This window comes from Gopherus evgoodei, unplaced genomic scaffold (genome assembly GCF_007399415.2).
Source record: "Gopherus evgoodei ecotype Sinaloan lineage unplaced genomic scaffold, rGopEvg1_v1.p scaffold_76_arrow_ctg1, whole genome shotgun sequence".
NCBI lineage: Eukaryota > Metazoa > Chordata > Testudines > Testudinidae > Gopherus > Gopherus evgoodei.
In genome coordinates this window covers 82,765-105,886 of record NW_022060097.1, presented here as the reverse complement: position 1 = coordinate 105,886, position 23,122 = coordinate 82,765, and the positions used below count along the sequence as shown (strand labels likewise).

Genomic DNA, 23,122 nt, shown 5'->3' with positions numbered 1-23,122 from the left:
CACTGCCGCTCTTCTCACTACACTGAGCTACTTCTAACAGTCACACAAACGATTTCCTTAGACACGCCAGTCTCCCAGTATCACCACCAGTGCCACCTGTCCTGGGGATGAATGGTTACGAAAACCAACACCCCAGTAAAAGAAAAAGGTTCTCTCGATCCCAAAGAATCAAGCCCCAGACCCAGGTCAATATACACATCAGATCTTACCCACAAATCACGCTGTTGCCAGTCCTTTAAAATCTAAAATCTAAAGGTTTATTCATACAGGGGAAAAGGTAGAGCTGAGAGCTAGAATTGGTTAAATGGAATCAGTTACATACAGTAATGGCCAAGCTCTTACTTCAGGCTTATAGCAGTGATGGAGTAAAACTGCAGGTTCAAATCAAGTCTCTGGAACATCCCCCGCTAGGATGGGTCATTCAGTCCTTTGTTCAGAGCTTCAGTTTGTAGCAAAGTCCCTCCAGAGGTAAGAAGCAGGATTGATGACCAGATGGAGATGAGGCATCAGCCTTTTATAGTCTCTTTTCCAGGCGTAAGAACACTTCTTTGTTCTTACTGTGAAAAATTACAGCAAAATGGAGTCTGGAGTCACATGGGCAAGTCCCTGCACACCCTGCTGAGTTACAAGGTGTATCTGCCTCCTCTCAATGGGTCAGTTATGTAGCTGATGGTCCTTAATGGGCCATCAAGCAGACTAGGCAGAACTAACACCAACTTGTCTGGGGTAGCATAGCACAAGTTTGAAATACAGACAGGATAGAACCAATACTCATAACTCCAACTAAAAAAATATACATACAGACAGACAGCATAATCATAACTAGCAACCCATAACCTGGTCTTAGACACCATATATGACCCCCTTTACAAACGATTTGGTGCCACCACAGGACCTTGGTTGCAGCTGTGATGGAGTAGGGACTGTCTGTGTGGGGGACGGGAGAGCCAGAGGTGTCTTTAGGTGAGGGACTAGGACCTAAGCCTGTAACCTGAGCCAGGGAGCAGGGAGGTGTGTCAGCACCTTTGCCCGGGAAGGTGGACAAAGGAGGGGGCCGGCTGGAGGGGGTTGAGTTTAGTTTCGGTTTTGGGCTGGGTGGTTGGAATTCAGGGGACTAAGCTTCCTGAATCCCAGCAGGACTTGATTGAGGGGTCCTGACTGTGCCTACAATTTCTGTGGTGACCTGCATTCCTGTTGTCCAATAAACCTTTACTGGCTAGCTGAGAGTCACTGTGAGTCCCAGGAAGAGGGGTGCAGGGCCAGACTCCCCCACACTCTGTGACAACTGGTGGCAGCGCCGGGATCTACTGCACCCCGCGGACGGTGCTTCCTGCAGTAAGTGACTGGGGAGCAGTAAAATGAAGGGGGACTGACGGGTACCAGGTGGGCTGAAGAGTCAGAGAGAGACGGGGTCAGGGGGTGATTAACCCCTGGAGTGTGTGCCCAGTGAGAAGGGCTTTGCAGTAACAGGGTCCCCCGGGGGATTGCAGCGAGCGGTCCCAGGGGCGAAGGAGTCTGCAGCTCGACCCTGGCAGAGAGGTGGTGACCTCAAGAAGGGCTGGTGCTCTAGGGGCCTCCCTGGAAACCGTGGGGAGCGGCGAGCACCCCGGCCTGTGAGTGGCCACCAGGAAGATGTATGCCAAGCGGCGCAAGTGTGACGTAGTGGAGCTGTGCAAGCAGAGGGGGCTGTGCAGGGGCAGACTCACCAAAGACAAGACCAGCTGATTGCCCAGCTGGAGCAGGGAGACCGCATGAATGAACAGAGCCCTGTCTCTGAGAGAAGCAGCCGGGCAGATGCAGCGCAGGCACCAGTGTCTGTCCCCGCTGGGAGTGGTCAGCCGGCAGACGAGGGCTTCCTGAGACCCCTGTTCCTATGCCTAGGGGAAGGGCGGGGAGGAGCCCAGCGGCTAACGAGGGCACCGTGACCCCCCCAGCCGGCAGGGGATCCTCCCGGCGACGCTCGGCATCCGTGGAGCGCAAGCGGCTGGAATGGGAGAAAGAGCTAAAACTGAAAGAGCTGGAGGATTGTGAGAGACAGAGAGAGAGACAGAGGGAACATGAAGCGAGACAGAGGGAACATGAAGAACGACAGTGTCATCATGAGCTGGAACTGGCGAGGCTGAGGGGCAGCGGGCCCCCGGCTGTGGGGAGTGAGGGGGGGCCCAGGACTGCGCGGAGCTTTGAGAAGTGCATCCTGGCCCAGCGTAAAGAGGGGGAGGACATGGAAGACTTCCTGGATGCCTTTGGGAATAAAGGGAAACAAGACAACTTTTTATCAATACATTAGAAGCAAGAGGAAGACCAAGGACAGGGTAGGCCCACTGCTCAGTGAGGAGGGGGAAACAGTAACAGGAAACTTGGAAATGGCAGAGATGCTTAATGACTTCTTTGTTTCGGTCTTCACTGAGCAGTCTGAAGGAATGTCTAGTATAGTGAATGCTTACGGGAAGAGGGTAGGTTTAGAAGATAAAATAAAAAAAGAGCAAGTAAAAAATCACTTAGAAAAGTTAGATGCCTGCAAGTCACCAGGGCCTGATGAAATACATCCTAGAATACTCAAGGAGTTAATAGAGGAGGTATCTGAGCCTCTAGCTATTATCTTTGGGAAATCATGGGAGACGGGGGAGATTCCAGAAGACTGGAAGGGGGCAAATATAGTGCCCATCTATAAAAAGGGAAATAAAAACAACCCAGGAAACTACAGACCAGTTAGTTTAACTTCTGTGCCAGGGAAGATAATGGAGCAGGTAATTAAAGGAATCATCTGCAAACACTTGGAAGGTGGTAAGGTGATAGGGAATAGCCAGCATGGATTTGTAAAGAACAAATCGTGTCAAACTAATCTGATAACGTTCTTTGATAGGATAACGAGCCTTGTGGATAAGGGAGAAGCGGTGGATGTGATATACCTAGACTTTAGTAAGGCAGTTGATACGGTCTCGCATTATATTCTTATCGATAAACTAGGAAAGTACAATTTAGATGGGGCTACTATAAGGTGAGTGCATAACTGGCTGGATAACCGTACTCAGAGAGTAGTTATTAATGGCTCCCAATCCTGCTGGAAAGGTATAACAAGTGGGGTTCCGCAGGGGTCTGTTTTGGGACCGGCTCTGTTCAATATCTTCATCAACGATTTAGATGTTGGCATAGAAAGTACGCTTATTAAGTTTGCGGACGATACCAAACTGGGAGGGATTGCAACTGCTCTGGAGGACAGGGTCAAAATTCAAAATGATCTGGACAAATTGGAGAAATGGTCTGAGGTAAACAGGATGAAGTTCAATAAAGATAAATGCAAAGTGCTCCACCTAGGAAGGAACAATCAGTTTCACACATACAGAATGGGAAGAGACTGTCTAGGAAGGAGTATGGCAGAAAGAGATCTAGGGGTCATAGTGGACCACAAGCTTAATATGAGTCAACAGTGTGATACTGTTGCAAAAAAAGCAAACGTGATTCTGGGATGCATTAACAGGTGTGTTGTAAACAAGACACGAGAAGTCATTCTTCCGCTTTACTCTGCGCTGGTTAGGCCTCAACTGGAGTAGTGTGTCCAGTTCTGGGCACCACATTTCAAGAAAGATGTGGAGAAATTGGAGAGGGTCCAGAGAAGAGCAACAAGAATGATGAAAGGTCTTGAGAACATGACCTATGAAGGAAGGCTGAAGGAATTGGGTTTGTTTAGTTTGGAAAAGAGAAGACTGAGAGGGGACATGATAGCAGTTTTCAGGTATCTAAAAGGGTGTCATCAGGAAGAGGGAGAAAACTTGTTCACCTTAGCCTCCAATGATAGAACAAGAAGCAATGGGCTTAAACTGCAGCAAGGGAGATTTAGGTTGGACATTAGGAAAAAGTTCCTAACTGTCAGGGTGGTTAAACACTGGAATAGATTGCCTAGGGAAGTTGTGGAATCTCCATCTCTGGAGACATTTAAGAGTAGGTTAGATAAATGTCTATCAGGGATGGTCTAGACAGTATTTGGTCCTGCCATGAGGGCAGGGGACTGGACTCAATGACCTCTCAAGGTCCCTTCCAGTCCTAGAGTCTATGAGTCTATGAGACAGCCTGCAAGCTGCACCAGGTAGCTCCAGCAGACAGGCTCCGGGTTCTCACCCCCTTACTGGACCCCAAGGCCATGGCTGTACCGCCAGCTGGGAGAGGAGGAGAAAGGGAACTAGGAACTATTCAAGCAGGCCCTGCTGCGCGAGTTTGGGCTGACTCCTGAGATGTACCAGGAAAGGTTCCGGAGTCAGCATAAAACCCCTGAGGTCTCATATCTGCAGCTAGCCGTCCTCATGGAGGGATACACCAGCAGGTGGGCAGATGGGGCCCAGAAGAAGGGGGACGTAGTTAAACTGCTGGTACTGGAGGAACTGTATGAGTGGTGCCCATCCGACCTGAGGCTGTGGTTGAGGGACCAAAAACCAGAGAACCCGCGACATGCAGGGCAGCTGGCCGATGAGTTTGTGAAGAGCAGGTCGGGGGAGGAGTCCCAAAGAAATGGGCCCGCCGCGATGCAAAGAGAGAGTAATCCTGGGAAGTATCCCAAAGGGGGAATAGGGAGAACCCCCTTCCAAGGGGAACGCCCAGTGTCAGGGACAACCAACTGGTTCGAGGGGACCAATGGGACATGAGCTGCTATCAATGTGGCCACTGGGGCCACATACAGTCCCAGTGTCCCAGGCTCAAGGACAGACTCAGCAGACTGACCCCACCCCGGGTTAACTTGGTAGAGACTCAGCTGGACGAGGCGCAGCGTTCGCAGAAAAGGGTGGCTGGCCGGGTACCGCCTGCGAAGCAGGGAGGAGAGCCCCAGGTCAGCTCCTCTTGGGGGCTGGATGCTCCAGGCTCTGAGTTTTTCGTTTACAGGGTGGGTGCAGGGCTTCCCCTCTGGAGAGAGTGCCTTGTTCCCCTGGAGGTAGATGGGAGGAAGGTCACTGGGTACTGCGACAATAGCGCAGAGGTGATGCTGGCCCGGCCTGAGGTGGTGGCCTCAGATCGGATGGTGCCCGACACCTACCTAACCCTGATGGGTGTGGGTGAGACCCCATTCAGGGTGCCCGTGGCGAGGGTACACCTAAAGTGGGGGGCCAAGCCCCAAGGACGTGGGGGTACACCCGTATTTGCCTACGGAGATGTTAATGGGGGGGGGAACCTGGAGGTCTGGCCAAGCAATGTCCGGGGTGCACTGGTCATGACCCATAGTTAGAGTCGGCGAAGGACACTGCACCTCGACAACAGGGAAGGGACTCTGCCCGAGGTGCAGGACCCTAACCTGGTGGGGAGGGAACGCCCAGGGGCACGGTTCAGAGAGGCTGCGGCCTCAGACCCAGCCAGCAAGAGAGAGCCGGTCCCCATCCCTGTCCCAGCTGCTGAGTTCCAGGCCGAGTTACAGAAAGATCCCTCCTTGCGGAAGCACAGGGACCGGGCTGACCTTAGTGTGGTACAGACCAAGAGGAGAGGTTGCAAGGAGAGGTTCCTGTGGGAGAAGGGGTTCCTGTACCGAGAATGGGCTCCCCCAGGGGAAGTAGAGTCATGGGGGATCAGGAGGCAGCTGGGGGTTCCCCAGAAGTTTCGCCACAAGCTACTGTACCTGGCCCATGACGTCCCTCTCGCAGGGCACCAGGGAATCCGGCGCACCAGGCAGAGGCTGCTACAGAACTTTTACTGGCCTGGGGTCTTTACCCATGTCTGTCAGTACTGCCAATCCTGTGACCCCTGCCAGAGGGTGGGGAAGGCCCGGGACAAGGGGAAAGCGGCTTTGAGGCCTTTACCCATCATAGAAGAACCTTTCCAGAAGGTGGCCATGGACATAGTGGGACCTCTCAGCAAGACGACCCGGTCAGGGAAGAAATACATCCTGGTGGTGGTGGATTTTGCCACTCGCTACCCCGAGGCGGTGGCCTTGTCCTCTATTGAAGCAGACACCGTGGCAGATGCACTGCTGACCATTTTCAGCCGAGTGGGGTTCCCCAAGGAAGTCTTAACGGACCAGGGGTCCAACTTCATGTCGTCCCTGCTCCGATGCTTGTGGGAAAAATGTGGGGTCTGGCACAACTGGGCCTCAGCGTATCACCCCCAGTCCAACGGGCTGGTGGAAAAGTTCAACGGGACACTAAAGATGATGCTAAAAACATTTATGAACCAGCACCCGCAGGACTGGGACAAGTACTTACCTCACCTGCTGTTCACGTACAGGGAGGTACCCGAGGAATCTACCGGGTTTTCGCCTTTCAAATTGTTATATGGAAGGTGGGTAAGGGGGCCCCTGGATCTGATGAGAGACGAATGGGAGGGGAAGGCTGCTCCCAAGGGAGAGTCAATGGTGGAGTATGTCCTGACCTTCCGGGAAAGACTGGCCAAGCTCATGGGCCTGGCCAGGGAGAATCTGGCCCGAGCCCAGAGGAAGCAGAAGGTCTGGTATGACCGCACAGCACGAGCCCGTGCCTTCGCCACCGGGGATCAGGTGATGGTTCTCATCCCCGTGAGGAGAAACAAACTCCAGGCCGCCTGGGAAGGGCCCTTCAAGGTTATCAAGCAACTGAATGAGGTAAACTATGTGGTGGAGCTGTCAAACCGGGCACATCACCGTCGGGTGTACCATGTGAATATGATGAAACCATACTATGACAGGGGGAATGTAGTGTTGGCCGTGTATGGACATTGGGAGGAGCAGGGAGATGACCCTTTAGTGGATCTAGTCCCTGGGACAAAAGCTGGTTCCCCCCTGGAGGCGATTCCCCTTTCTGATCAGCTGACCCCGGGCCAGCACGCTGAGATCAGAGGGGTGCTGCATCTGTACCGACAGCTGTTTTCCAACCAGCCTGGAGGCACTAATTTGACTGTCCACCGGGTGCAGACCGGGTCACATCCCCCTATAAGATGCTCCCCTTTTCGGGTCACTGGTAAAACTGCCCAGGACCTAGAAAGAGAGGTCACGGACATGCTGGCTTTGGGGGTGATCCAGCCATCTTCCAGCCCTTGGGCCTCGCCTGTGGTGCTGGTTCCCAAGAAGGATGGGTCAATCCGGTTCTGTGTGGACTATCGAAAGCTCAATGCCATCATCGTATCTGATGCCTACCCTATGCCCAGGCCTGACGAGTTCCTAGACAAGCTGGGAGGTGCTCGGTACCTCACCACCATGGATCTTACGAAGGGCTACTGGCAAGTGCCGCTGGACGCAGATGCCAGGCTGAAATCGGCCTTTATCACCCCTCCGGGGCTCTACGAGTTTCTGACCCTGCCCTTCGGCCTCAAGGGAGCGCCGGCCACCTTCCAGCGCCTGATGGATCAGCTACTGAGGGGGATGGAGAGTTTTGCCGTGGCGTATATTGACGACATCTGTGTCTTCAGCCAGACCTGGGAGGACCACGTGTCCCAGGTTAAACAAGTGCTGGACCGACACCGAGAGGCTGGGTTAACCGTAAAGGCTGAGAAGTGCAAGGTGGGGATGGCTGAAATATCTTACCTGGGCCATCAGGTGGGGAGCGGCTGCCTAAAGCCGGAACCAGCCAAGGTGGAGGTGATCAGAGACTGGCCTGCTCCCCAAACCAAAAAGCAGGTCCAGGCCTTTATTGGGATGGCGGGGTACTATCGAAGGCTCGTGCCCCACTTTAGTGCCATAGCCGGCCCCATCACTGAACTGTGCAAAAAGGGGAAGCCAGACAAGGTGATCTGGACTGAGCAGTGCCAGGAGGCTTTCCGGGCGCTGAAGGAGGCTCTGGTTAGTGGCCCAGTTCTGGCAAACCCAGATTTTGACAAACCCTTTATGGTGTTCACCGATGCCTCAGACAGGGGACTGGGGGCAGTGTTAGTGCAGGAGGATGAAAAGGGGGAGAGACACCCCATCGTGTACCTGAGTAAGAAGCTGCTACCCCGGGAGCAGAACTATGCGGCCATCGAGAAGGAATGCCTGGCCATGGTGTGGGCCCTTAAGAAGCTAGAGCCATATCTCTTTGGGCGACACTTCACCGTGTACACCGACCACTCTCCCCTGACCTGGCTGCACCAGATGAAAGGAGCCAACGCCAAGCTCCTGAGGTGGAGCCTGCTCCTGCAGGACTATGACATGGACGTGGTCCATGTGAAGGGAAGTGCCAACCTGACAGCGGATGCGTTGTCCCGGAGAGGGGGCCCTGAACTTCCCCAGGTCACTGGGCAGAGTGACCCTGGTCAGTTCAGTCTCGAAGGGGGGAGAGATGTGATGGAGTAGGGGCTGTCTGTGTGGGGGATGGGAGAGCAGGGGATGTCTTTAAGTGTGGGACAGGACCTAGGCTTGTAACCTGAGCCAGGTGGGTGGGGGGGGGGGGGTCAGCACCTTTGCCTGGGAAGCTGGACAAAGGAAGGGGCCGGCTGGAGGGAGTTAGTTCAGTTTCGGTTTTGGGCTGGGTGGTTGGAATTCAGGGAATCCTAAGCTGGGGACTAAGCTTCCTGAACCCCCAGAAGGACTTCACCGGGGGGTCCTGGCTGTGCCTCCAAGCTCTGCTGTAACCTGCATTCCTGTTGTCCGATAAACCTTCCGTTTTACTGGCTGGCTGAGAGTCACTGTGGGTCCCAGGAAGAGGGGTACAAGGCCGGACTCCCCCACACTCCATGACAACATGAGTTCCAGGCAGACACGTCCCAGTTAGACAAAGGCCCAGGCTTGGACCAGGCAGGGTGACCAGCAGCTTGGACAAACACCCGAGGGCAGCGGTGGAGCCTCCATCTCGGATCCAGGCTGGGGCCTGTTCAGCCAACACGAGTGTCTGGGCTCCATACTGCACTAACAGGGGATTCTCTGGCCTACCCTGTGCAGGAAGCCAGACTAGTTGGTAGATTCGCCCCTGCTGGCCTCAAACGCACCAAGTCTGTTAATTATTAACTGTTTACAGCGACTCTGATGGCACTTTCCTCTTCCCGTCACCGATGCAGCTAGCGCTGGCCAAAGGTTACCAACAAGGCGGACAAGAGGAGGGGGGATTAGCAGAGGGGTTTGGGGTGACAGGCACATGGGGGGCAAAGGACAGGGCAGGACCTATTCTAGGTGGTTATTGGCCACCCCCTGCCCTGCCGCTCTGCCCAGGACAATAGATCCACCAGCTTCACTGCTGGGTGCAGGGATCCTCAGGCTCTGAGCTCCTGCTTCCCCCAGGAAGTTACCCATTAACCATCGCACCTGCTTATCAGGGTACTTTCCTACAACCCTCAGACCTTCTAGACCCTGGACTTGTGAGGAGGTGGGGCCAGGGCTCACAGAGGAAGGGGCTCCCGGATCCCTGGTGACCAGGGTGTGGGCCCACAGCACATGGAGGAGAAAGATCCCCAGGGTGATGGGGGGGGTAGCTTGGAGATGCTGTGGGGTGGCAGTGCCACCACCCCATAGAGTATCTCACTCTGGGTCCCAGGGTGGGTCTAGCCAGGCACTAAGGACCCAGCCACTCCCCATCCCCCGCCCCCACCCCAGGGTGACACACTGAGAGTGACCTCACCAGCCGTTCTCCCCCCGGTGCCATCAGCCAAGAGCCCCTACCAGGTGAATGGGGGCAGGAGGCCGAGGGTAGCAAACAGCCAGGTCTGACGTGTCTCTGCTGTGGGAGGATGGACCCCACCTCCTCTGCCACTCTCCCAGCTCTTCCCACCCCAGAGTCTGCGCCCCACACGCCCTCCCTGCATCCAGCCACCCGCTCCAGAGGAAAACAGGTGTCTGCAGCTTCCCAGCCCCAGCCACGCTGTGGGGCCTCTGTGCTATGGGGCAGGGGGTCAGGCTGAGGGGCTCAGAGGGCAGGGAGGGGCTGTCAGCCTCCAGCCAGATGGGCTTCGGTTAGGGGGCTGGCAGGGCTGCGTGGCCTGTGCTGGAGAACTGCCCTGGGGCAGAGAGCAAGAGCCAGGGGTTGAGCTACCTACACCAGGGATGGATTTGCTCCATTGTGTTTTAGCGGGTTGATTTGTTACATGGATTATGGTAACACAGAGATTGTTCCAGGCACTGCCCAGACCCCGATTCAGGTTAGGGCCCCATCAGGCCGGGCACTGCCCAGACCTCGACCCAGTCAGGGCCCCTTCGGACCGGGCGCTGCCCAGACCCCAGCTGAGATCAGGGCCTGTCGCGCTGGGTGCTGCACACAGACATGGCAAGACGGCCCCTGCCCTGAAGGGCTCCCAGTCTAAGCAGCCAAAGGCAGGATCACTCTCCATGTTACAGCTAGGAATTGAGGCCTGGAGAGGGGCAGGGACTGGCCTAAGGGCACCCAGAGGGTCAGAGGCAGAGCTGGGAATTGAACCCAAGGGTCCAGGTCCCACAGCCACAGGCAGATGAAACTCCAGGTTCTCTGCTGAGTCCCATGTGGCAGCAGGCCCAGGGGGCAGTTGATGGGCACAGAGAGCAGCAAGGTTCCCTCCTAGGGGGGCGGCGCACAGAGATCTGCGGGGTTTCCTCCCTCTGAAAGCAGATGGGTCGACTGCCAGAGACACAACTTTCTTCTGTGGCCACTTCCCTGGGCAAGAAGACACTGGGAATGGGCCCCAGGGTGATTAGCCAGGGATGGGGCAGCCTGGCAGGCACCCCACAGAGCTCACAGGGACCCCCCATCATCCACAGCAGTAGGGCTCCCTCTGCCCCACCCGTTACCATGTGTGTGGGGGTGGAAAAAACAAACTGGCCCTACATGCCACTAGAAGTTGAAGCACAAGGTGACCACAGCTCCTGGCTTCCCAACAGAGATGGGCACTGGCTCTACGGAGGCACCAGTGGGGAACGGGCTCCTGCACCCCCAGATCCCTGTCCCACAGCCCCCATCAATCTCCCAATTCCACCCGCACTCCCACTGGGGCCTGGGCAGCAGCGCTGGACTGGGGCAAGTGGGACCAGGATCAGGTCCAGTGAGCCTGCTCCTCCCTGCAAAGAGGGAGGGAAACTGAGACTGAGAATCATACAGTGTGAGCCAGGGGGCCTGCTTTGTACTAGGGAGTGCGAAGATCTTTGCACTGATCACACTGCAAGATGGACACTGTGGTAGGGGAGCAGGCTGTGCTAGAGCAGGGGTTCTCAGCCTTTTGTACTAGTGACCCCGTTCACACAGCAAGCCTCTGAGTGCCACTCTCCCCTTATACATTAAAAACACTTCTTTCTATATTTAACGCCATTATAAATGCTGGAGGCAAAGCGGGGTTTGGGGTGGAGGCTGACAGCTTGCGAATCCCCATGTAGTAATCTTGTGACCCCCTGAGGGGTCCCAACCCCCAGTTTGAGAACCCCTGTGCTAGAGAGAGGGGAGAGCAGCCCATGGACACCTGGGGAGGCAGAGTCTGGGGAGGGAACCATCAGCTGAATACAGAACCTTGATCTCGAGCCCCGGTGACCCGATCCTGGTTCCAGGTGAGGACACATGGATGGGGCTGGGAGAGTGTCCCAAAGAGGCACAGCTCCCAATGGAGCCAGAGGGAAAAGGGGTGAATCTGCCTCCCTAAACAGCCCAGCGCTCAAGAGAGGGTGTCACAGCAGCACCAATCACACACACAGGGAGAGGGGCCCTGGCACTTCCTGGCATAGATGTGCCTCCGAACCCCCAGGACAGACACCCTTCCCCAACCCAGACTCCCCCTCACAGCATGGGACACCCTGTTCCCACACCCAGCATGGACCCCACTTCCACGCCCTGGAGGAACCCCCCTTTCCAGTGCCCCCAGAACCAGCCATACCCCCCCCCCCCGCAGCACCGAGGGCCACGTCCCAGAGCTCCATGAACAGGGAATTGTGATGGTGCTGCCTGTCCCCACACCCCCACGCCCAGCCCCACCTGCAGCCCTGGGGCAGCACGACCCAGTTCTCCCCAGGCAGGTTAATGCTCACTCGAGTTGGCAAGGCAGAGATGCTGGGATGGGGGGAGATGCTAGCGGCCGGAGAGGCTGTGGTGGCAGGAAGCTGTGGGGTGGGAGGACACTGAGATAACAGGATGGGATGGGGGGGATGGGGGGAGCTGGAGGGGCTGGGACAGGCAGAGGGACACTGCAGACACCAGAGACCCTGGGGCACCAGAGAGGCGGGGGGGACTGGGTCCTTGGAGCCTGATTGCTCCATGCCCAGAGCAGAGTTGAGGCAGGCGGCATGAGGGAGATCTCCTGTCACAACACACACAGCCCCCCTCATCAGCGTGTGCCCCAAACCCCAGGGGATCTCAGGGTCTCTGGCCCAGCCCTTGGCCCCTTTGCTGCGGCTGCCAGCGAGGGGCTGGATCCCACTCAGGGGCCAGGAACCGAGCTGGGACTCAGCAAATCCATTTCACCCGGGACCCTGTTTGGGCTCTGGTGATGTGCTAGGAAGCCCAGGGACCCCCCTATGCCCAGTCAGACTCAACCCCACACTGCTGGCACTGCCAGGGAGATCCAGAGCCGGGGGGGTAATGGCAGGATGGGGGGCCCCCAGGGCCCCATATTTCTGGGGAGCACCATCTCCCAGGAGAAGCAGGGGGCCGGGAGTCCCAGGATACCCCACGGTGTCTGTGTTTGGGGGCACGTTCCCCCCACGTCCTAGCCGGGCTCATCCCCAGGGGAGACGCCCAGAGCCCCATCGCTGGGGCGGCGAGGGAGGGACTAGGGGGACACGGACGGGTCAGCGCAGCTCCCGGGGTGGCACTTACCATAGACGCGCAGAACCACCGTGCCGAGACCGGGGCTAGTCGGGCTCTGTATCTGCACCGTGTAGTTCCCGGTGTCGTTGAGCGTTAACCCCGTGATGTGCAGGGCGCAGCCCGGCCCCGCTGTCTCCAGCCCCGTGTGGGCCGGGCCGTTCTGCTGAACCAGGGGGGTGTGTGGGAAGCAGGTGAGGATCCGGCTGGTTTCAGCAGCGGTCGCTGATCGGTACCAGCTGCAGAGCACGAAGTCCTGTGGCGGATTCTGCGGGGCCAGGCTGACGTTCCCCCCCACCACAGGGCTCGGCGGGGTGAGGACGATGGTCACTGGGGTCTGGGTCTGGCCCGGCGCCGGCTGGAAGCAGGAGCCCAGGACGGAGGCTGCGGGGGAAGGAGAGTCTCAGCTGGGCAGCGAGGGGCCGGGGCGTGGGGGGTCAGTCGGGGCCTGGGGGGACGGGACCAGCGAGTGCCTGGCCCGGGGGGAGCAGCCGCCCGGCTACACCCGGCCAGAGAGCGCGGGGAGCGGGGCAGACCCTGGGCCGGTCCTGCCCCCCCTTCCAGACCCAACTCCGACTGGGGGGACCTGCCCCAGGCTCCAGCTGTCGCTCCCCAGTCGCTGAGCAGAGGGTGGGGTGCAGATCGGGTGGGGTGGGGGGCAGGGAGATGGGGGGGTCTCCCCAAAGCCCCTGATAGTCAAACCTGTGACCTCCCCAGGCTCTGACACCCCCAGGGTGGGGCCGGCGGGGCCCCCCGCCCCCTGGGTCAGTGTCCCCCCCCGGGCTCTGACACCCCCAGGGCAGGGCCGGGTCAGCGGACGTGCTCCCAGCCCACTGAGACAGTGTCCCCCACCCTCTGCCCGAAGCTCCCCAACCCCCGCCCATGCCCTGCTCTCACCTGCCAGCAGCAGCCCTTTCCAGGGGCCATTCCATGCGAGGGGGTCCCAGCTCCCGGGCCGACGCCTCATGGCCCTGCCCCTCCCCAGCGGGTCGCTGCCTGCCCTGGCCTTGCAGAGAGGCGAGTGCAGGGGCCCGGCCGGACGCCTGGGTTCTCTGAAGAAGCCGCGCCAGCTGCCAGGGCTCTCTGACTGAGACTCTGACCCGGCGGGTGGGGACTAGACAGCTCCGGTCCCTCCCCACTCCGGGGGCAGGGCGAACACCGAGCCAGCCCCTCTGGCCAGGCTCCCCACATCTGCCCAGACGTTTCCGTCCCTGCACCTGTGGGTCCCGCTCTAGGGCAGGGGCAGCTGGGAGCCTGCAGATGTGGTCACCCCATCTCGGAAAAGATCTATTGGACTTGGGAAAGGTTCAGAAAAGGGCAAAAAACCCTGTTAGGGGCGTGGAACAGCTGCGGTGGGAGGAGAGATTAATCAGACTGGGACTGTTCAGTTTAGAAAAGAGACGCCTAAGGGGATATGGCTGAGGTCTATAGAATCATGGCTGGTGTGGAGAGAGGGAACAGGGAAGTGTTATTTACTCCTGCTCATAGCCCAAGAACTAGGGGTCACCCAATGACATTAGGCTGCAGAGGGGTAACTGGGTTAGTCTGTATCAGCAAAAAGAACGAGGAGTCCGTGTGGCACCTCAGAGCAGGGGGCCCCAACCTCTCCCATGGGGCAGGCGCCAGACCCAGGACTGTGGTGCCGGACAAGCAGCTGCCGAAATGCTGCCGAGAAGCAGCAACGTCAAGAACCGTCACCGCTGAAAATCAGCGGCATTTCGGTGGCAGCACTTCTTGACCTGCTGCTTCTCGGCGGCATTTTGGCAGCTGCTTGTCCGGCGGCCAGTAGACAGGTGCACATGGATGCCCTGGCGGGGACCACTGCCTTAGAGACTAACACATTTATCTGAGCATAAACTTCCCTGGGCTAAACCCCACTTCGTGGGATGCATGGGGTGGAAATACAGTAGGAAGAGATTTTCAACTAGCAATAATTGCGCCTCGGATTAACCTCATTGGCTACGATACTGCCACTGCGCAAAGCTATACACGACATGAAACAATGGTGATGGCCGTACAAACCGTAATGAGACTATGGCAATGCCCATCTTTTCATGTTCTCTCTGTATATCTATCTTCCTACTGTATTTTCACTCCATGCATCCGAAGAAGTGGGTCTGTAGCCCACAAAAGCTTATGCTCAAATAAATTTGTTAGTCTCTAAAGTGCCACAAATACTCCTCGTCTTTTTGTTTGTTTTTTTCCCCAATGAAATTAATAGGCATCAGGTTTAAAACAAAGGACCTATTTCTTCACACAACACAGTCAGCCTGTGGAACTCTCTGCCAGAGGATGTTGTGAAGGTGAAGACTATGACAGGGCTAAAAAAAGAATTAGATAAGTTCATGGAGGACAGGTCCGTCAATGGCTATTAGCCAGCATGGACAGGGATGGGGTTCCTGGCCTCTGTTTGCCAGAAGCTGGGGATGGGCGACAGGGGATGGATCACTGGATGGTTCCTGGTTCTGTTCAGTTCCTCTGGGGCACCTGGCACTGGTCACTGTCGGCAGACAGGACACTGGGCTAGACAGACCTTTGCTCTGACCCAGTCCTGCCACTCTTATGTTCAGTACCGGGGCTCGGGGATCCCTCAGGGGATCCCGTACCCTGTGGCTGGCGCAGGCTCTGGCACCAGTGCAAACACACCCAGATGGGCCCGGCAGAGTGTCACACTCAGCACAGGTTGTCACGGAGTGTGGGGGAGTCCGGCCCTGCACCCCTCTTCCTGGGACCCACAGTGACTCTCAGCCAGCCAGTAAAACAGAAGGTTTATTGGACAACAGGAACGCAGGTTACAGCAGAGCTTGCAGGCACAGTCAGGACCCCTCAATCGAGTCCTGCTGGAGTTTCAGGGTGCTTAAGTCCAGCATAGGATCCCCTGAATTCCCCTCATCCAGCCCAAAACCGAAACTGAACTGCCCCTCCTCCAGCTGGCCGATTCCTTTGTCCAGCTTCCCGGGCCCCGGTGCTAACCCCCTCCCCCCTACCTGGCTCAGGTTACAGGCTTAAAGATCCTGTCTTAAAGATCCAGGTCCACACTACAGCATTAAATCGATTTAAACAGCGTTAAATCGATTTAACGCTGTAACCGTCCACACTACAAGGCACTTAAAATCGATTTTAAGGAGTCTTAAAATCGATTTCTGTACTCCAGCTAAACGAAAGGAGTAACCCTAAAATCGATATTACTAAATCGATTTAGGGTTAGTGTGGACGGATATCGAAGTTATTGGTCCTATTCTTTTACTGAGCTACCCAGAGTGCACCGCTCCGGAAATCGATGGTACCCTGGGACCATGGATGCACACCACCGAAGTAATGTGCCCTAGTGTGGATGCGTAAAATCGATTTTATAAAACCTGTTTTATAAAATCGATTTTACTAATATCGATTTAAAGCTGTAGTGTGGACGTAGGCTTAAAGACATCCCCAGCTCTCCCATCCCCCACACAGACAGCCCCTACTCCATCACATCTCTCCCCCCTTTGAGACTGAACTGACCAGGGTCACTCTGCCCAGTGACCTGGGGAAGTTCAGGGCCCCCTCTCCGGGACAACGCATCCGCTGTCAGGTTGGCACTTCCCTTCACATGGACCACGTCCATGTCATAGTCCTGCAGGAGCAGGCTCCACCTCAGGAGTTTGGCGTTGGCTCCTTTCATCTGGTGCAGCCAGGTCAGGGGAGAGTGGTCGGTGTACACGGTGAAGTGTCGCCCAAAGAGATATGGCTCTAGCTTCTTAAGGGCCCACACCATGGCCATGCATTCCTTCTTGATGGCCGCGTAGTTCTGCTCCCAGGGTAGCAGCTTCTTACTCAGGTACACGATGGGGTGTCTCTCCCCCTTTTCATCCTCCTGCATTAACACCGCCCCCAGTCCCGTGTCTGAGGCGTCAGTGAACACCATAAAGGGCTTGTCAAAATCTGGGTTTGCCAGAACTGGGCCACTGACCAGAGCCTCCTTCAGCGCCCGGAGAGCCTGCTGGCACTGCTCAGTCCAGATCACCTTGTCTGGCTTCCCCTTTTTGCACAGTTCAGTGATGGGGGCGGCTATGGCACTAAAGTGGGGCACGAACCTTCGATAGTACCCCGCCATCCCAATAAAGGCCTGGACCTGCTTTTTGGTTTGGGGGGCAGGCCAGTCTCTGATTACCTCCACCTTGGCTGGTTCCAGCTTCAGGCAGCCGCTCCCCACCCGATGGCCCAGGTAAGATACTTCAGCCATCCCCACCTTGCACTTCTCAGCCTTTACTGTTAACCCAGCCTTTCGGAGTCAGTCTAGGACTTGTTTAACCTGGGACATGTGGTCCTCCCAGGTCTGGCTGAAGACACAAATGTCGTCAATATACGCCACGGCAAAACTCTCCATCCCCCTCAGTAGCTGATCCACCAGGCGCTGGAAGGTGGCCGGCGCTCCCTTGAGGCCGAAGGGCAGGGTCAGAAACTCATAGAGCCCCAGAGGGGTGATAAAGGCTGATTTCAGCCTGGCATCTGCGTCCAGCAGCACTTGCCAGTAGCCTTTGGTAAGATCCATAGTGGTGAGGTACCGAGCACCTCCCAGCTTGTCTAGGAGCTCGTCAGGCCTGGGCATAGGGTAGGCATCAGATACGGTGATGGCATTCAGCTTTCGATAGTCCACACAGAACCGGATTGACCCATCCTTCTTGGGGACTAGCACCACTGGCGAGGCCCAAGGGCTGGAAGATGGCTGGATCACCCCCAAAGCCAGCATGTCCCTGACCTCTCTTTCAAGATCCTGGGCAGTTTTACCAGTGACCCGAAAAGGGGAGCATCTTATAGGGGGATGTGACCTGGTCTCCACCCGGTGGACAGTCAAATTAGTGCGTCCAGGCTGGTTGGAAAACAGCTGTCGGTACAGATGCAGCACCCCCCTGATCTCAGCGTGCTGGCCCGGGGTCAGCTGATCAGAGAGGGGAATCGCCTCCAGGGGGGAACCAGCTTTTGTCCCAGGGAATAGATCTACTAAGGGGTCATCTCCCTGCCCCTCCCAATGTCCACACACGGCCAACACCACATTCCCTCTGTCATAGTATGGCTTCATCATGTTCACATAGATTCATAGTTTCATAGATTCTAGGGTCAGAAGGGACCAATGTGATCATCTAGTCTGACCCCCTGCACAAAGCAGGCCACAGAACCCTACCCATCCACTTCTATAACAAACCCCTAACCGATGTCTGAGTTATTGAAGTCTTCAAATTGTGGTTTGAAGACCTCAAGCTGCAGAGAATCCACCAGCAAGTGACCCATGCCCCATGCTGCAGAGGAAGGCGAAAAACCTCCAGGGCCTCTGCCAATCTGCCCCGGGGAGAAAATTCCTTCCCGACCCCAAATATGGCGATCAGCTAAACCCTGAGCATGTGGGCAAGACTCACCAGCCAGCACTCAGGAAAGAATTCTCTGCAGTAACTCAGATCCCATCCCATCCAACATCCCATCACCAACCACTGGGCATACTTATCTGGCGATAGTCAAAGATCAATTGCCAAAATTAGGCTCTCCTGTCATACCATCCCTTCCATAAACTTATCAAGCTTAATCTTAAATACCCGACGGCGGTGTGCCCGGTTCGACAGCTCCACCACATAGTTTGCCTCATTTAGTTGCTTGATAACCTTGAAGGGCCCTTCCCAGGCAGCCTGGAGTTTGTTTTTCCTCACGGGGATGAGAATCAGCACCTGATCCCTGGTGACGAAGGCGAAGGCGCGGGCCCGCGCCGTGCGGTCATACCAGACCTGCTTCCTCTGAGCTCAGGCCAGATTCTCCCTGGCCAAGCCCATGAGCTTGGCCAGTCTTTCCCGGAAGGTCAGGCCATACTCCACCACTGACTCTCCCTCAGGAGTGGCCTTCCCCTCCCATTCGTCTCTCCTCAGGTCCAGGAGCCCCCTTACCCGCCTTCCATACAACAGTTCGAAAGGCGAAAACCCAGTAGATTCCTGGGGTACCTCCCTCTACGCGAACAGCAGGTGAGGTAAGTACTTGTCCCAGTCCTGCGGGTGCTGGTTCATAAATGTTTTTAGCATCATCTTCAGCGTCCCGTTGAACCTTTCCACCAGCCCCTTGGACTGGGGGTGATACGGTGAGGCCCAGTTGTGCCAGACCCCACATTTTTCCCACAAGCATCGGAGCAGGGACGACATGAAGTTGGACCCCTGGTCCATTAAGACTTCCTTGGGGAACCCCACCCAGCCGAAAATTGTCAGCAGCGCATCTGCCACTGTGTCTGCTTCGATAGAGGACAAGGCCACCGCCTCGGGGTAGCGAGTGGCAAAATCTACCACCACCAGGATGTATTTCTTCCCCGACTGGGTCGCCTTGCTGAGAGGTCCCACTATGTGCATGGCCACCTTCTGGAAAGGTTCTTCCATGATGGGTTAAGGCCTCAAAGCCGCTTTCCCCTTGTCCTGGGCCTTCCCCACCGTCTGGCAGGGGTCACAGGATTGGCAGTACTGACAGACATGGGTAAAGACCCCAGGCCAGTAAAAGTTCTGTAGCAGCCTCTGCCTGGTGCGCCGGATTCCCTGGTGCCCTGCGAGAGGGACGTCATGGGCCAGGTACAGCAGCTTGTGGCAAAACTTCTGGGGAACCCCCAGCTGCCTCCTGATCCCCCATGACTCTACTTCCCGTGGGGGAGCCCATTCTCGGTACAGGAACCCCTTCTCCCACAGGAACCTCTCCTTGCAACCTCTCCTCTTGGTCTGTACCACACTAAGGTCAGCCCGGTCCCTGGGCTTCCGCAAGGAGGGATCTTTCTGCAACTCGGCCTGGAACTCAGCAGCTGGGACAGGGATGGGGACCTGCTCTCTCTCGCTGGCTGGGTCTGAGGCCGCAGCCTCTCTGAGCCATGTCCCTGGGCGTTCCCTCCCCACCAGGTTAGGGTCCTGCACCTCGGGCAGAGTACCTTCCCCGTTGTCGGGGCGCAGTGCCCTGCGCCGACTCTGACTGAGAGTCACGATCAGGGCACTCTGGGTGTTACTTGGCCAGTCCTCGAGGTCCCCTCCCATTAACACGTCCGTGGGCAAATATGAGTGTACCTCCACGTCCTTGGGGCCCTCCTTGGCCCCCCACTTCAGGTGTACCCTCGCCACAGGCAACTTGAATGGGGTCCCGCCCACACCCATCAGGGTCAGGTAGGTGTTGGGCACCATCTGATCTGAGGCCACCACCTCGGGCTGGGCCAGCGTCACCTCTGCGCCCGTGTCCCAGTACCCAGTGACTTTCCTCCCATCTACCTCCAGGGGAACAAGGCACTCTGTCCGGAGGGGCAGCCCTGCGCCCACCCTGTAAACCAAAAATCCAGAGCCTGGAGCATCCAGCCCCCCAGAGAAGCTGACCTGGGGCCCTCTTCCCTCCTTCACAGGTTGTACGCTGCCAGCCCCCCTTTTCTGATAACGTTGCCCCTCCTCTGACTGGGTCTTTACCCAGTCAACTCTGCGGGTTGGGTCTGCTCGGTCTGTCCCTGAGCTTGGGGCACTGGGCCTGTATGTGGCCTCGTTGGCCACAGTGATAGCAGCCCATGTCTCATGGGTCCCCTCAAGTGGGTCGGATGGATCTGACGCTGGAGGTTCCCCTTTAGTGGGGGTTCTCCATAGGCCCCCCCTGGGAGGTCCCATGATGACTCTCTCTCTGCGTTGAGGCAGGCCTGCTCCTTCGAGACTCCTCCCTGCCATCCCCTGCCCGACTGTCCACAAATTGGTCGGCCAGCTGGCCTGCATGCTGCGGGTTCTCTGGCTTCTGGTCCATCAACCACAGCCTCAGGTCAGACGGGCACTGCTCGTACAGGTGCTCCAGTATGAATAGGTCAAGCAGGTCCTCTTTAGTTTGGGCCCCAGCTGTCCACTTGCGGGCATACCCCTGCGCCCAGTTGACCAGTTGTAGGTATGTGACCTCATGGGTTTTACGCTGGCTCTGGAACCTTTCCCGGTACATCTCTGGAGTCAGCCCAAACTCGCGGAGCAGGGCCTGTTTGAACAGTTCGTAGTCCCCTGCCTCCGCCCCTTTCAGTCGGCTGTACACCTCCACGGCTGTGGAGTCCAGTAAGGGGGTGAGAACTGCGATCCTGTCTGCAGGGTCAACCCTGTGCAGCTCGCAGGCCTTCTCAAAGGTCGTCAGGAAGGTATCTATGTCCTCTCCCTCCTTACGCCGGGCCAGCAAGCCTTTATCAAAGCTCTTTATAGGCTTGGGTCCCCCCTCACTCACTGCAGCCGGGGCCCCACTGCTCCTCAGCCGGGCCAGCTCCAGCTCATGTTTACGCTGTTTCTCCTTCTCCTCCAGCTCACGCTGGCGCTGGTTCTCCTCATGTTTACGCTGGATCTCCTGTTCCTTCAGTTCGTGCCTCTTTAACTCGAGCTCTTCCCGTCTCAGCTCCCTGTCATATTCCAGCCGCATCCGCTCCACGGATGCCGAGCATTGCCGGGAGGCTCCCCTGCTGGGGGATGTCACTACGATGCCCTCGGTATACACTGGGCTCCTCCCCGCCCTTCCCCTAGGCCTAGGAAGGGGGGTCTCAGGAAGCCCTCGTCCGCCAGCTGACCAGTCCCAGCGGGGACAGACACTGGTGCCTGCGCTGCATCTGCCCAGCTGCTTCCCTCAGAGACAGGGCTCCGTTCATTCATGCGGTCTCCCTGCTCCAGCTGGGCAATCAGCTGGTCTTTGGTGAGTCTCCCCGGGCGCAGCCCCCTCTGCTTGCACAGCTCCACCAGCTCGTACTTGCGCAGCTTGGCATACATCTTCCTGCTGGGCACTCACAGGCCGGGGTGCTCGCCGCTTCCCAAAGTTTCCAGGGAGACCCCCTAGCGCACCAGCCCTTCTTGAGGTCACCACCTCTCTGCCAGGGTCGAGCTGTAGACTCCTCCACTCACTGCAGTCCCCCGGGGGACCCTGTTACTGCAAAGCCCTTCTCACTGGGCACACACTCCCAGGGGTTAATCACCCCTACAATCGTCCCTTCGTTTTACTGCTCCCCAGTCACTTACTGCAGGAAGCGCTGTCCACGGGGTGCAGTATCTCCCGCCGCTGCTGCCAGTTGTCACGGAGTGTGTGTGTGGGGGGGTCCAGCCCTGCACCCCTCTTCCTGGGACCCACAGTGACTCTCAGCCAGCCAGTAAAACAGAAGGTTTATTGGACAAAAGGAACACAGGTTACAGCAGAGCTTGCAGGCACAGTCAGGACCCCTCAATCGAGTCCTTCTGGGGGTTCAGGGCGTTTGGATCCCAGCATAGTGTCACGGAGTCACCGGGCGATGCTCTGGAACTGCTCCCCACCAAGCCAGGCAGGACTTTGGGGAGCCTCCTCTCCCTTGGAGCAGACTTGTTCAGGGCAAGAAGCTCACACAGCTTCACCTCCTGGGTCTCTCCTTGGAGCATTCAGCATCCTCTGCCCCTCCGTGCGCTTCCCATAGCGAGTCCACCCCAGCGGGGTCCTGGGGGAGCTACAGGGTCCTGCACCCCCACTTTGCAGTCAGACGTGACTCTCAGCCAGCCAGTAACACAGAGGTTTATTCGATGACAGGAACAGGGTCTAAAACAGAGCTTGTAGGTACAGAGAACCGGACCCCTCAGCCAGGTCCATTCTGGGGGGCAGTGAGCCAGACCCCCAGGTCTGCCCTCCACCCTCGACCCCAGCCAGCTCCAGACTAACCACCCCTCCCAGCCCCTCCTCTCTGCTCAGCCCCTTTCCCGGGCCAGGAGGTCACCTGATCCCTTTGTCTCCAACACCTTCAGCTGGCACCTTTGCAGAGGGGGGGCCCAGGCCATCAGTTGCTAGGAGACAGAGTGTCAGGCATTTAGGGGCACTGGCCCTTTGCTCTGCCAGATACTTAAGAACTGCCATGGGGACACTGAGGCACCAATACAGTATTCAGATAAAACATTAAGAACTTTCCCAGTTCGTCACACATAGGATCCCCTGAATTCCCCTCACCCAGCCCAAAACCGAAACTGAACTGCCCCTCCTCCAGCCGGCCGATTCCTTTGTCCAGCTTCCCAGACAAAGGTGCTAACCCTCTCCCCGCTACCTGGCTCAGGTTACAGGCTTAGATCCTGTCCCTCACCTAAAGTCACCCCCTGCTCTCCCATCCCCCACACAGACAGACCCTACTCCATCACACAGGTGTGTCAGCATGTGGGGCCACACTCACAGAGACACACTTGCCCAGTCTGGGTGTGTGCAACCCCCGTGCAATGGGGAGGGGGCGCGATCTCTGTGCAGTGACTGAGTGCTGGGGCCTGACCTTAGCCCGGGTCAGAGCAACGCCCAGCACAATGTGGAGCCAGATCTCCATCAGGGTCTGGGCAGCGCCCGGCCTGATGGGGCCCTGATCTGTCTTGGGGGCTGGGCAGGGATGAGGCCCCAATCTCAGTTGGGGTCTGGGCAGCGTCTGTTGTGATGGGGCCCTCATCTCAGTCTGGGGGGCTGGGCAGGGATGAGGGCCCAATCTCAGTTGGGGTCTGGGCAGCGCCTGTTGCGATGGGGCCCTCATCTCAGTCTGGGGGACT

General features: G+C 57.2%; 1 protein-coding gene and 1 pseudogene across 1 annotated transcript in view; both read right to left on the bottom strand.

Annotated features, from left to right (window-relative positions):
- LOC115643894 (carcinoembryonic antigen-related cell adhesion molecule 1-like) overlaps window positions 1-13,673 on the bottom strand; it is a 39,637-nt gene extending 25,964 nt beyond the window's left edge. The window contains exons 1-2 of the mRNA XM_030547902.1: window positions 13,506-13,673; window positions 12,621-12,992 (exon numbers count right to left, since the gene is read on the bottom strand). Of these exons, the coding sequence (XP_030403762.1) occupies window positions 12,621-12,992; window positions 13,506-13,575 (442 nt within the window). The 5' untranslated portion in view covers window positions 13,576-13,673. The remainder of the gene's footprint in view (window positions 1-12,620; window positions 12,993-13,505) is intronic.
- A 770-nt stretch (window positions 13,674-14,443) lies between these two features.
- On the bottom strand, window positions 14,444-14,593 carry LOC115643906 (annotated as a pseudogene).
- Between the last annotated feature and the right edge of the window lie 8,529 nt (window positions 14,594-23,122).